Source organism: Lissotriton vulgaris, chromosome 10 (genome assembly GCF_964263255.1).
Source record: "Lissotriton vulgaris chromosome 10, aLisVul1.2, whole genome shotgun sequence".
Lineage (NCBI taxonomy): Eukaryota > Metazoa > Chordata > Amphibia > Caudata > Salamandridae > Lissotriton > Lissotriton vulgaris.
In genome coordinates, this window is record NC_141698.1 from 46,404,663 (window position 1) to 46,419,634 (window position 14,972).

Genomic DNA, 14,972 nt, shown 5'->3' on the forward strand with positions numbered 1-14,972 from the left:
TAATAGGTTTTGAGGATTCCAAACTTCTGATCAGTAAGTCCCAGCTATAATAAATACGTATCAATATTGCCTAGAAGCACGGAGACCTTACACTCATGCCATTCAATATGGCTGCCATCATTTGAAAGCCTATGAGAGTCCATTGGCTCCTTGAGATAGTTAGTTCTTAGTGCCTTGACTCATAGTCCATCCCTCTGATATGAGAGGCCACTGTCGAAGTGGTTTCCAGACATTGTGCATCACGCCATCCTCCTCTGTTTCAGGAGATCCGAGAAGTGCACTGAGTGGGTCCCCCGCGCTGAGGTAAGAGCATCCTGTGTTGCATCCTGACAGTGAGGTGGTTCCTGCTGAGGTTAAGGCTGTGAAGAAGCAGTCTGAGTTATATGAACATCAAATCCCAGCTGAATATGGGTAACCTATGCCTCTTGTCATCTGTTGTCTGGGCAGACAATAACGCACTGTAACAACAATGCATGAACATTGGTTTGTATTGTCTTGAGTGGCATGACTGTTACAAAGTAAACTTTAACAATCATGTAGGTGGCAAAAAGTCAACTCTGGATTTGCATAAAAGGGATTCAAGAAGAAAGTGCATAACATTAAACTGATAGCCGCAAAAAATGTGAAAATAATTCTTGAAGATAATCTGTGTTAACCTATCGGCCTTTCAAATCAGAGAAGGAGTGGACAAACAGAGCGGGCGAAAGTAAACATGCAATTGGCTCAGACACTAATCTTTTCTGTAGTCGGAGTCTGTTTTTCATAGATGTATCCATACATAGGATATTGGCAACAGTGTCTGTTCTCTGTTGTAATAACAGAGTCAGGGGGGACTTACAACATAGTATAAAAACAAAAACTTGTAAATAGGGAAGACTCATACTGTTATGATATACAAATGACTACCAAGGAAGGCGTCACAAGTGGTAAGTGTAGTCATTCTGGCCTGCGATGTAAATGGCGGTAAGGCGGTACTACTGGACTCAATAATACAGACAGATAGACTCAAGGCATACATTGTCCATAGTGTGGGCATATTATAAGTAGGGATGTGTGAAATCCACTTCATAATTATACAAAATGTACATTCATCAATTCTCTCTATTTTTTTCAACAACATTCATCTTTTCTTTAATTTTTTGCACGAGGACTCAATAAAACAAAGAGCACGAAGCGCCAGCTGCACTCATTTGGTTGTTTAGGTATCTTCACTGTAAATTTTTTAAGTGAATTGCACGTTTTAGCCACAAATTACGCATGTTTATTGTTTAGGTATAGGGTGTAATGCCATAATTTTGGCATTGTTGCCTACCAAGTGTAAGGCAAAATTCTAAAAGATATGTGAATTACAGTGGCATATTAAGTTTCCGCCCAAGCCTGGTTCAAGGATTACACTATACAATTCCACCATGATCACTACTAGTAACTTAACAACTAGAGGATAGGAAGAATTTAGCTATGTACTATGATTTCATGGTATCTTCCAGCTTGGTTTCTGATAACGGACCAGGGGGGATATTCACAAGGACTTATCTCCGATTTATTTCAACCTTAACGCATCAAAAGTGGTGATAGATTTAACACCCCATTCACAAGCTGGTGCAAACTGCAGACATCACCAGTATTCTCGCGATAACTGGCCCAAAATGTAACTCCACGGTGGACACCACCAACTAACCATAAGGAGATGCAGAGTAGGCATTCTCGTGCTAAAACACATGAAGAAACTTCAACACCACTTTCACAACGAACTCCCAGATCTGCGATGCGAAACAAAATCAGGTGATAAGCTGTGGTAGCAGCAGGGAATTAACACCTGCATTTTGCGGGGTTAAGCAGGACGACTACCCGCAGAACGCAAGGGAGCCCAGCCAAGAGCCACAACTGTAGACCCACTGATGCCATGGAGACAATGATCATGCAGCTCCGATACCCATGAGGGCCACAACATCCCCGCCACCACCTCCAGCCCCCCGACATACACATAGAGTGCACGACACAAGAGCCCCAAAAAGCACATGATGACGCACTTTGTCAAAATAACAATACACATGTGTGGCCAGAAGAACAAGAAACAGTGATACAGCACTCAAGTAACAACCAATAACTTTATTGAATAACAACACGAAACACCAATGTGGAAGACTCCTGCCGGGTCCGTCAGGAACAATCGCAACTTCACAGCCTGGAATAGAAAGCACAAAATCGCGACGTGTGAAATGCGCACAACAAAGGAGCGAGACACAGAGAAGGAAAGTAAGCCAGAGAGAGAAAGAGAGGGAAAGAAATGAAGAGAGAGATAGAGAGAAGGGAGAGAGAGTGAGAGAGAGAGAAGGAAAGGAAGGGAGAGAGAGAGAGAGAGACACCGTTGCCCCTGCGCACACATGCCCCACTGTTCACCTGCTGCCACCGGTGTGTCCACGAGTAGGCACACCACGTGCCCGTGAAAGCTCCAGGCCCCAGTCCTGCCACCATGGCATGGTCCAAATCATGAGGGCCTGCCCCGTGGCCCAGCAGGTCCCACAAAAGACGCTGTGTCCTGAGTCATCAATGGCAGAGACCACATCAGTGCACATGTCATCAATGCAGGCTGCTCACCTGCTCAGCTATTTTGGTGCCACAAACCCTGTGCAATGTTAGTCATCGCCACGTGGTGTAGGCCAGTGATGGCCGCAAGGCTTTGGGTGCCACTACCCTTGTGTACAGCCAGTCAGCACCACGTGGTGGTAGGTATGTGATGGCCTCAAGGCTTTTGGTGCCACTAACCCTGTGCAAAACCAGTCTACGCCACATGGTGGTAGGCCTGTGATGGCAGCAAGGCTTCGGGTGTCACTAACCCTGTGCAACGCCAGTCAGTGCCATGTGGTGGTAGGCCTGTCATGGCCGCAAGGTTTCAGGTGCCACCAACTCTGTGCACAACAACTCATGGGCCCTTTATGGTTGAGAACCGTGGAGTGTTCTTTATCAAGTCACCACCGGTAGAGGGAAATGTGACATGAACTGACCCAAGAAGGAGATGATTGTGGTGCAGTGTTATGCTAAATAGGTTTACCTTCAGCTGTGTCACATGAGTGGGTTAGAAAGGGTTTTGGATTACCAAGTGTTAGGTGTGAGTCCAACCACTCACCTGAAATCCAAGATCGTCTGCAGGGGCAATGACAGTTCTCCAGCCCTTCCAGAACACCTTTCAGTGCTACTGAAATGAACAGAAGTCCTGGCAGGTGTTCCAAGGGGAAGGGGATTTAAATGAGAGAAAAAAGAGGAGAAAGACACAGCAACATTCTGCCACCTGACCCAGCCAGTATCCGAGTTCTGGGAATGCAGGAGAAGCACTCGTCCTTACCTTAGAAACAAGAACCTGTGTTAACGGACAGTTGTGGCACAGCAATACACTAAAAACTATGTACACTCCCTCCACACTCTTCAGGGAATCACCTTTGTCATTGATGCTGTTAACCACTGTTATGACAGGATATATCAGATGTCTCTTGTTCATAAGCAATCTTGCATCTCACAAGTAGAAGTAAGTATTAACTGGGCCTTTGTAAGGCACAATGAGTGAAGCATAATATACTGCCATGTACAGTTCTACGGAATGTATTCCATATGCCAAATGCCCAGTAGACAAAAGCCAAAGCCAAAGTCAAATGCCAACAAAATCCAAATCCCCAGAAGAAAAGATGCGAGAGCCAAATGCCAGCACAACTATGCACAAATCAGTCACCAAGAAAATAAATAAATACACTCCAATCAGTAGTGTAAATGCTGACAATCCCAAGCGCAAAACACACTGTGCACACTAAGTTGTAGCAAAGAAAAACGTATATTTTGTGCTGAAGTCCTGCTTAGGCACATGCAGAGATGGAGCCAGTTCCAGATGTTCAGTGAAACTCCAGATAATTCTAAGACGTGCCAGTCGGCTTCGCGAAGGAGAAATTCCCAGACTCCACGAAGAACGAAAGCCAAGCGCCGCATGCCGGCAGGAGTGGCTATTTATAGACAATGTCAGCGCGTTGCTGGGCGTGTTGTAGCAATATGTCTAGTAACATTATTTTTCTCTTGTGACTGACCTCTGTCATGCTCCAGCCTTGTGCGTTTCCATAGAGACCAAGAAACAAAGCAGATGCGCGTCTTCCAGGCATGCATAATTTATTTGTTTCGCATAAATGAAGCAGGGGCAAATATACATATCCTGCTAATAGGGAACAATAAGCATTGTCAGCAATATCTTGTACTTTGTATAAACATTGGCATCAACAAACTTTGGGAGCTACAACAGGAAAACATTCAGGCAATTACCACAATATGATTTGTATGAAGGCCATGAATGTGTTGGAAAATTACAACAGTCACAGTAGTAAATGGGTGGTGTGCATTCCTGACACCAAGCACAAACAAATTTAATTCACGCAGAATGTACTAACAGGACTTGACATAGCTTGGCATTACCAACAGGTCAATATGGAGTGCAAACAAATACTCTTTGAAATGAGTAGAGTTTGCCTAAATGTCTGGAACATAAATGACACGTAGACAAGGCAGCACCCAGAGTTGTCCCTGAACAAGTAGCTGAAATATCTTGGACACAACAAGCGCAATCCACTCCAGGCAGTGTTGTGACAAATACTAATACATATATAGCTATTTGACATATGTGTCACCTAACTGATATTAGTATCACAGCATTTGGCACATACAAACTGTTTGCCATTCTAGGGACAATGTTAGGTGTATCATATCCCATCTCTGAATCAAATGCCTGAAACAACAACATTTAGACCTTGTGCACATATGTGAAATGCACTGTGAAGTTCCTCAGGTGAGTTGAAAAGCTAGACACATACTCATGCACATATCACTATGATGACACACAAACCAACCCTTGACAAACCGGTATACACAGTAGGTTTCATTGAAGCAACAACATAAAGCTTATCACATCGCAAGAAACCAGTTGAACAAACAGCCAAAACACTGGTGCATAATTTTCTGGTTGTACAAGCAAACACACTGCATACAGATTCAAATGGAATATCACTTGAGCTTGATGTTGCCTATGTCCACTTCACAGAATTGGGAAATGCCCAGACTCTCACAACATAACTGTGGCATAAGGCCCAAATGGGCTATACATTACAATCCCAGCTACAGTACAACTTTTCAATCACAGCATGCAATCACTATAATTCCAATTGTGTTACAAAGATGCATGTACCATACACGCTGTGTACACATTCAATTAACACATACAACAACTGTGTCCCTGTAAAGACAATAAAACAATGTAACTTACTGAGACATGTCCTGGACACACACACCATCCAAATGATGTACCCAAACAAAAGCAGTAAGTAATGACTAACATCTAATTTTAAAGACACTGTACAATAAAGACCACAGGCACCTTGCCTAACAGGAATAACTGCAGAAAGTGGAGTAATGGGAGGCAAAAGTGTCTTCCCAGTGTCAGAATAATGCTTACCTTACACTCATCATGGGCACAAGAAATGTATCAGATGAGTAGAAAGCCCTGAAGGGCACTGGCCTACAGTGGCATGCCATGTGTAGCAAGGTTTTCATTGCCACCGGTCTACCAGATCCATAAAAGACACAGATATGAGTCCACCATGATCTAGTTACATGAAATATTTATACCGTTATTTTGTGAACATGGGTATGTCTAAAGACACTTCCATTTAGTCAAACTTCATATCTATCCAGGTGTAGTAATGAGACAGTGGTCTTAATGCACATTACAAACATATGCATCATGCCCTTCCTAAACATCTGCACTTTGAAGCACTTGCACTATGTTGACATCTGAAAGCATGACCCATGTGAAATTGCAATTTAAAAAAAAAAGAGGATTATGACTTCATATCACACTCTTAGCCAAAACTGATGTGGATGATGACACCCAGCAAATGTAGACATCAAAATCTTGACTAGTTACTGTTAAAGTGCTTATACTTCATGGACATTTTGGCAAACCACACCATACTAACATCATTGTATACTTACACTACTAATTGTACATGATTTTTAGTTAACTAAAAATAATTCGGCTGACACAGAATCCAGAAATCAAAAACTGTAAACATACTTTATTCTGCATGAAAAGGCAGATGAATAAATAGCACAAGGCCAATGGCCAATCCAAAATAGGTCCATAGGCTTGATGGGCCCATAATTCTTGCCCATATACATTTACCTGCACACATACTGCAAGAGTTCACCTCTCCTGGGAGGGGCATTTAAGGGGTCTGCCAGGCACCAAAGGGAAAAAACTAGGAAGGACTGGGTTGGGGTGCTGGAGAGATGGGATGAGTGGGGGTGGGGGGGGTCCACTGCAGTGATTAGGTCAGATTTAGGGTCGGTGGGTCCACTGCAGTGGTGGGCTCAGATTGAAGGGGCGGGGACAGCTGTAGTGTGAGGGCTAGATGGATGGGGATGGGCTGGGCTTCACTAGTTTGTGAATTGGGTAATCTCTAATGTGTGAACTGGAATAGGGAGGGGGGGTGCCTCTTAGGGATGCTTTTCTTTTGGGACTGGAACTACTGGGATGGTTTGGGGAAGTATGGGTAACTCGAGGGTTTGTTTGATTTCTGAGACTGGGGGGATTTTATGGGGGGCATTGGGAGCTTTTTTATCTTCATGGGGGGTCTGATGTAGTTGGCAGGGTGGTGGGTTTTCTCTTCTTGGGAGGGGGTAGATAGGTGCAGGTAAGGAAGATTTTTAGGGGAATAAGATGCAGTGCATGGGCTGAGGTGGGAACAGGGGAGGAAAGGGTAGGGGTTGTGGAGGTAGAGGGGTCTGAGGTCTGCGGAGTGTCTCTGGATGCATGTGTGTTGTCTGGTGGTATGTCTGTGGGGGTGGGTGTGCTGTCTGTCTTGGGAGTAAGCATGGGCGGAAAATCCGTTTCGCTCGCGGATTTTGCGGATTTTCGGTAAATTCGCAATCCGCGAGATTCGCGAATCTCCCACAAAATCCGCAAATCCGCGAGCAGCGGATTTTATGGCTTGCTCGCACTGTTTGCGTGAGTTCGCGGCTTCCCAGTACAACTTCGCGCCCCGCAAATAAGCGCAAAATTGCAGAAATACGATCTTAGCAAAACTGAAACTACTTACCAGGTTCAAAAGTTCAGGCTCATCATTAGTAGCCATTTCCTGTAGTGCTTCCTGAGGGGCCCCTCCAGAGTTCAGTTGCCAGTTGCAACTATTATGTGACCCTGCTCTGAACCTCAGAATAGTTACACATATGCCACAAAGGTCCTGAAATACAGCTAAGGGAGACAAGCAGGAGCCAGGCTGGAAGTTCAAATCCATTAATCAGCCCCTAATTCATTATTGTCAGTTGGGGCAGGGCAGGTGTTGTAACTAATTTTGCAACAATGAAAGCACTTAGCAAGTGCAAAAGATCACTAATCAGGAAGCACTAAGGAAGCAGGTGCCAGCTAAAAAAATATTCTGTGACACATTAATCAGCCCCAAATTAATTCAGGTCACTTGAGGCAGGGAAGGTGTGCTTGCTTTGCCACAATAATGTACACTGACTGGACAACCAGAGGGTGCTGTGATGAAACAGAGGGTGGCATGGGTGGGCCAGAGGGTGGCATGAGTAGTCAGAGAGTGGCAGTGGTGACAGAGAGTGGCAGTGATGAAGAAGAGTGTCCCAAACAGGCTGGACACGTAGAAACAACAAGTTCGCGAAACTTGCGACCCGACAGGTAAGTTCACGTGTTGCGAAATTGTACAAAACCCTCGCGAACTGGCAGAAACCCGCGTGAACACAAAAAAAAAATCGCGAGAATTCGCGGATTTTGCGGATTGCGAGTTCGTAAATCCGCAAAATTCGCGAACGCGAGATTCGCAAAATTCGCCCATGCTTACTTGGGAGTGTGTGTGCATGTGGGTTTGTCATTGTATGAATGTGTTTGTATGCTAAGTGTGGCTGTTGTGGTAGATGCATGCGTAGGTTTGCTCATGTTTAGGTCAGTGATTGTAGTTGGGACTATGGATGAGGAAGAGGCAGGGGGGGTGTAACAGATGGAGCTGGGACACTGCATTCATCAGGGTGAAGGCCAGAGCCTTTTTGGATCTCTGTAGGGCAGACATGTCAGAGTGAATGCCCTCCAGGAATTATACCATTTGTTTTAGATGGGTGGTAGGCATCTGAAGGACATTCAGCCCTGCTGTTTACCCCACAGAGATCTGCCTCAGGATGTCGATTCAGAAAAGGGGGTGGTAATGGACAGAGTATCTGAATTAAGCAAAACACTCCTACCCAGTCCAAAAATCAGGGCTTGATCCATCACCGTTTATTAGCTCACTGCACCATCCCAGCTCAGAACCTGGCTACATGCAAATTAGTCTGTCCCTGTTGTGATCTGTTGACTGGGTACGAGTGTTCTGCTTAATTCAGATACTCTGTCCATCACCACCCCCTTTTCTGAATCGTTTTGTCCACCATAAGCGTGGAAGGGTATGCTCAGACATGAGTCCCTTGCTCATTGCACCATCAGGATTCAAGCAAGCCGGGCCGAAGACGGCTGTAATGCCAGAAACCGGACCCCGGAAGCTTGTTTCCTTCCCAGTAAAAGAATTGGCTTGGTAGTTTGGTCTGCCCTGTTCCCATGATGCACTGGGCCAGGGACAGATTAATTTGCATGTAGCCAGGTTCTGAGCTGGGATGGTGCAGTGAGCTAAAAAACGGTGATAGATCAAGCCCTGATCTGTTGACTGGGTACGAGTGTTCTGCTTAATTCAGATACTCTGTCCATCACCACCCCCTTCTCTGAATCGTTTTGTTCACCATAAGCGTGGAAGGGTATGCTCAGACATGAGTCCCTTGCTCATTGCACCATCAGGATTCAAGCAAGCCGGTCCGAAGACGGCTGTAATGCCAGAAACCGGTCCCCGGAAGCTTGTTTCCTTCCTAGTAAAAGAATTGGCTTGGTAGTTTGGTCTGCCCTGTTCCCATGATGCACTGGGCCAGGGACAGACTAATTTGCATGTAGCCAGGTTCTGAGCTGGGATGGTGCAGTGAGCTAAAAAACTGTGATGGATCAAGCCCTGATCCGTTGACTGGGTATGAGTGTTCTGCTTAATTCAGATACTCTGTCCATCACCACCCCCTTTTCTGAATCGTTTGTCCACCATAAGCGTGGAAGGGTATGCTCAGACATGAGTCCCTTGCTCATTGCACCATCAGGATTCAAGCAAGCCAGGCCGAAGACAGCTGTAATGCCTGAAACCGTTCCCCGGAAGCTTGTTTCCTTCCCAGTAGGCTTGGTAGTTTGGTCTGCCCTGTTCACATGATGCACTGGGCCAGGGACAGACTAATTTGCATGTAGCCAGGTTCTGAACTGGGATGGTGCAGTGAGCTAAAAAACGGTGATGGATCAAGCCCTGATCTGTTGACTGGGTATGAGTGTTCTGCTTAATTCAGATACTCTGTCCATCACCACCCCCTTTTCTGAATCAGGATGTCGATGGCCTCCACACTGAGGGCAGCAGGGGAGACAGGGGCTGGGGGTGAGATGCCTGGCACATGGAGAAGGTCCCCTTCTAGGGGAGCATCCATGGACTGTGGGATGGGGAGCAGCTGGTACGGTGGAGATGGTAGGGGTGGTGAAGGACAGGGATGCAGAGGAGTCTCTTCCTGGATCATCCACCATGATTAGGGAGTCCTCACTAGAGCTTGAGATGGCTGGTGATCCAGCTGATGAGATGTCAAACCCGCCCTCAATGAGGCTCCCCTCATCCTCTGTGCCACTGGTTCCCTACTGCTCAGATTCAGCATTGGAAAATGGTATGTGGCACTGCCTCCTCCGCTGGCCTGTGCTGATGCTGTGAACAAGCGTAAAAAATAATCACATGAGTGATCCATATGTACTTGATACATAGGTAAATAACAAATCTTCACAGATCAACCAAATACATCAATTGGACTTGTGCTATTACATCTAAAATTGTTCTGTACATGGCACTCGTCAGTATGCCATTTAACCATTGCTTCATCACACATGATATAATCTTCAACACTGGGTGTATCAATACCAAAAACAACAATCACAATGTCAAGTACTTACCTATGTAGCAGGTGATGTACTCTAGACTGGCTGGTGTCATGACATACCTGTTTCATCTAATGCAAGGTAGTTTAGACCTCACAATGGAAATAGGAGTCACACAATTAAGTTGAAACATGTTACTTTGTATTTTTTACGGAGTTTTATATAATGCGAACTTGAACCAGTAACGGGTATCAGAGCGCTTTACATAGCACCAGTTGGGTTACATGAGGACACATTCATAATTTTTGTTAGGCATTGGGAGATTAAACCCTTGCATGCTCATGAAGAGCTGAGCTCATCATGGCCTTTAGAACGCTCGCACGCTGGGCTAATTTCCCTGCTGTGCTGAGCGATCTAAAGAAAAGGTGCGGCCGTGACGAGCTCAGCTCGTCATGAGCACAGGAGCACTGTAGCTCATGACGAGCTGAGCTCGTCATGAGCATGGGAGTGTTGCACGCACCCCCCCTCCCCCCAGCACAGTGGGGGAATGTACCCAGCAGGGAAGGGGTTAAGTGATTTGCCCAGAATCACAGGATGTACAGCGTCATTGCAGAGACTCGAACCCAGATTTGAGGTCGACCACCCTAGTGTTAGGACAAATCCTCTCCCCTTTCTGTTATCCATTCTGCAATCCCTAGCCAGCAATTTGTGAACCATTGCCTCTGAAGTTACAGATCATATAACTTCATTGTAATCCATCAAGCTGGTGTAGTCATTGCATAAGTCATATCACACAGATAACAGTGATTGTGCACATTTGTCCTGTAACTTAGTTTCTTTCCTGTCAGGTCACACATCTAACTTTTATTGTGGAGACACCAAGGTGGTAGTATAGCTAGGGTGAGAGGCACATGGGCCACAGTCTTTTGTCATCTATGCAGTGTTAGGAAGAAGAATCAGAGTGGTGTGCACATTGGAAACATCTCACCAGTTTTAGATGTAAACAATGCTCACCACACTTCCAAGTCCAATGACTGCATCTTCACATAGCTTCAGGTGGATCACTATGCCACTGGGCCATCTGGGTGCATCGTCTGTACAGATTATTATTAATGAACCTCTAATCTATAAGAGTTCAGTCTACACTGTGTACCAATGTTGTCTAGACTGTAATAGTCCCCATTTGTAGAGGCCAAGTTTGAATGTCCCTCACTTCTTTTTCCCATCATGCAAACTTTATACCCCTTACATTGCTTTGGTTGACCATCTCAATTTGTCAACCTACTCCAAAAGAATGCACATCTGATATTTCTGAATCTGACAGTGATGCATCAAATACATGTTTTTCAGAACAACAAATATAATTAGACAAGAGCATTTATACACATGTGAACCATTGTGAATGTTTATCTAACATCATACCTTACATTTACTGCCATGTTTCCACCAATGTCCACCTTTGTTTGCCACTGAATGGCATGTGTCATCACTATTACAGAGACAGACACATTGATTCATTCTTTTCAATAGAGAGAATGGAATCTTACACCCAAGTATGTGAAAGGACAGTGTGACAGGTGACATGAGTCAGCAAACCTGTAATTAGCCCATCGGATACATTTGAATTTACTGAGCACCACGGCTGGGACCTTACTTTAGCACACTGATCAAGGAAAACTCTCAAGACCTCAACATAGACGTCACCTGCTGCCAGGTTGTATAGCATGGGCTTTTCACACTTCAGTGCACCATACTTCACAGATTTTTTGATCCCACTCTGAAGACACCTCAGACATTACTCAATGTGCTGATACATTTTAAGGAATCACATAATTCCTGAAGGTTATGTCCATGCACATGTTGTTGTAATTTGTTCTGATCACATGAGAATGGCACTACTGTCACTACCCTGAACAAATCTTTTTCACATGTTTGTGATGAAAGGGGCATAACCAGGCATCTAATTATCCATTTGCATATGCATCTTTTAACACTGAACAATGGATTGGGTCTCTTGCAACATGTAAAATGTCCAGCAGGCTAGGATAATACAACATGCATGACTATAAAAGATGTGCCACAAGGCACATACTCACCCCCTCCTTGCTGCTGTGTGGCTTTGAACTTCCCATCCAGGTCAGGGAAGACCGCCGCTAGGACCTGGAGCATGTGGGAGGTCAGTGTTTGGCGCCCACCCCCTTGCCTGGAAGTGACAGGCCCAGCTGGACTTCCGCAATCTTCGTCCAGCCACGACGATCCTGCAACAGTTTGTGGCAATGATGGATGTGCCGATTGATGACTCCCAGGGAGCGCACCTTCCGGGCGATGGTCGTCCACAGCTTGCCCTTCCGACAGGAGTTGACCTGTAAGGATGACATGGTAACAGAACCTTAGTTCACATGCCACATGTTTCTGAGTCAAACACTTGTCACTCGTACACATAGGTCATGGTCAGATTGGAAACAATGTCTAAGGGTTACTCAAGTTGCATCCCTTGCAGTTGTCCAGTGTTTAATGATGACTCTGTCCCATGATAACAGTGATACGATGTTTATCCAAGTACCCACACATCGAGAGCAGTGCACCTACTGATAACAGTTATCTAAACACATTTAAACTTACAAAAACAGTCTACATGCTTGCCTATAAAATTCCTAATGCTAGTCCTGCATGGTAATTGCACATGTCCAATGAAAATGCAGTGTAATCATCACTTACCTGCTCCTCTGGTTTGCCATAGAGCTGGCTGTATTTAGGCAGTAGGGTGTCCAGCAAGAACTGGTTCTCATCCTGTCATCTGTACGGGCCATAGTAGCTCCCAGAGGATGTGGACACAGCAGCAGAGAGATGGGGAGGTGCAGGAATGATGCAGGTAGTGCAGGCAAGTGAAGTCTCTAGGGAAAAGACAGACTTGTATCTAAAGCAGAGAAGCGGTCTTCATTCCATGCAGCCAATGCAATTGGTTTGCGTCGTTTTATTTTCCGAATCGGTCTAAGGCATTACATTGCTTGCAGATGACATGCCTACTGCACGCTCAGAATTGATATCATTGGACCGCTAGTGACTTTGATACATTTGCAATGGGAGGTTACCAAGTTGGTTTCCATGCGATGCTGACACAATCTGAAACCTGTGTCTGTCACCTTAACAACCATACGCTAATGACTGTGTCCGAATCAGTCATGTGGGGCCGAGCGTATCATTTATAAAGAGCTCGTCCTTTGAATTGAAACCTGCGCCTGTCACCATAACAACTAACAGCCAATGGCTGTGTCCGAATCAGTTGTGATGTGCCTATCGTGTCCTTTGAATATTAACCTGTGTCTGTCCCCATGACAAATTAAAGCCAATGGCTGTATCCGAATCAGACATGATGTGCCTCCCGCATACTTTAAATATTGGCACACGTCTGTCACCATGACAAATTAAAGATAATGGCTACGCCCAAATCGGTCGTGAATCATGATGCGCCTACTGCGTCCTTTGAATATTATCCCACATCTGTCACCATGACAACTTAAAGCCAATGGCTGTGTCTGGATCGGACATGATGCGCAATACCGTGTCCTATGAGTGATCGGTTGGCAGGGTGGACACTTTAAAGACATGGCCGGATGCAGCTTTTACACTGATTGGTAGGCTAGTACCAACTGAGGAACACATAACTCTATTTATCTCCTTTGGCTTGTGCAGGCTTTGCCTAGTCACTGCATCATGGCACAGTGTGACACAATGTGCAATCTTTGTGATGTGAACACTTGACTGGTGGTGCGTTTTACATGTATAGAAAGCTGCATTTACTAATGAATAACTCGCCCGTGACATTGACCAGCCACATACACTTATGTTTGATGTGTGTTATTATATTATATCTTAGTGTCCCATACTTTACTGGACAACCGCATTGTATGGGACTCCCACATAGTTAATGGTTTAAGTATGTGATTTTATGTGTAATGCAGACGTGTAATGCAGACATGACAACATGACAGTGTCCACTCCTTGACAGTACTGTGCAGGATTTCCATAGCAAGACACTGTGTGAGTAGTACATTTAGGACTCCTAACTTTAGGACTCCTAAACTGAGAAAAAATCCTAACTTTAAGACGTAAAGTTAGGATTTTTCTCAGTTTAGGAGTGGTAAAGTTAGGACTCCTAAATTTAGGACTCCTAAACTGAGACAATCCTAACTTTAAGACTTTCGGTATTCACAGAAGGCATTTAGGAGTCCTAAAGTTAGGAGTCCTAACTTTACTGCTCCTAAACTGAGAAAATCCTATTTTTAAGACTTTCGGTATTCACAGAAGGCATTTAGGAGTCCTAAAGTTAGAAATCCTAGGATTTACTACTCCTAAACTGAGAAAAATCCAAATTTTTAGACTTTCGGTATTCACAAAAGGCATTTAGGAGTCCTAAAGTCAGGACTCCTATCTTCTGTGAATACCAAAATGAGTAAGTGCCTTCTGCGAATACCAAAATGAGTAAGTGCCTTCTGTGAATACCAAAATGGTAGTAAGTTTAGAATTTTGTCTTAAGTTAGTTCTGTGAATCGAGCCCGGTGTCACCATAAGTACCCCTAAACCTAGATGGGTAGTAAATGGTTCTGTCAACCACAGAACATAAAGAACCTGATCCGTCAGGAATCGTGGTAATGGATCTAGAACCCTTTTGCTCAGTCATTTGTGCTCTCTTTCTCTCAGAGAAATATAGATGGATATCAGGATGTTTTCCATATTTATTGAACCAACGTGATTCTTGTGTAAAACATATGTGCAGCAATGATCAATAAACAGAAGCAAAAAAAAACGATTAAGAGCTTAAGGACAATGAACAGAATAAAACGTTCCACCATAGTGCTAAAATATTGTTTATATATTAAAACATATAAATCAATATCAACAATATAGAAGTGACGCATACTCCTAATATGCATTCCCTAACCTAAGTGTCTAGTGT

At 44.5% G+C, this 14,972-nt stretch overlaps 1 protein-coding gene across 1 annotated transcript in view; it reads left to right on the plus strand.

Annotated features, from left to right (window-relative positions):
• Positions 1-12,294: 12,294 nt before the first annotated feature.
• Positions 12,295-14,972, plus strand: part of LOC147684549 (extracellular calcium-sensing receptor-like) — a 98,704-nt gene continuing 96,026 nt past the window's right edge. The window contains exon 1 of the mRNA XM_086939708.1: positions 12,295-12,380. Coding sequence (XP_086795834.1) covers positions 12,295-12,380 — 86 coding nt within the window. The remainder of the gene's footprint in view (positions 12,381-14,972) is intronic.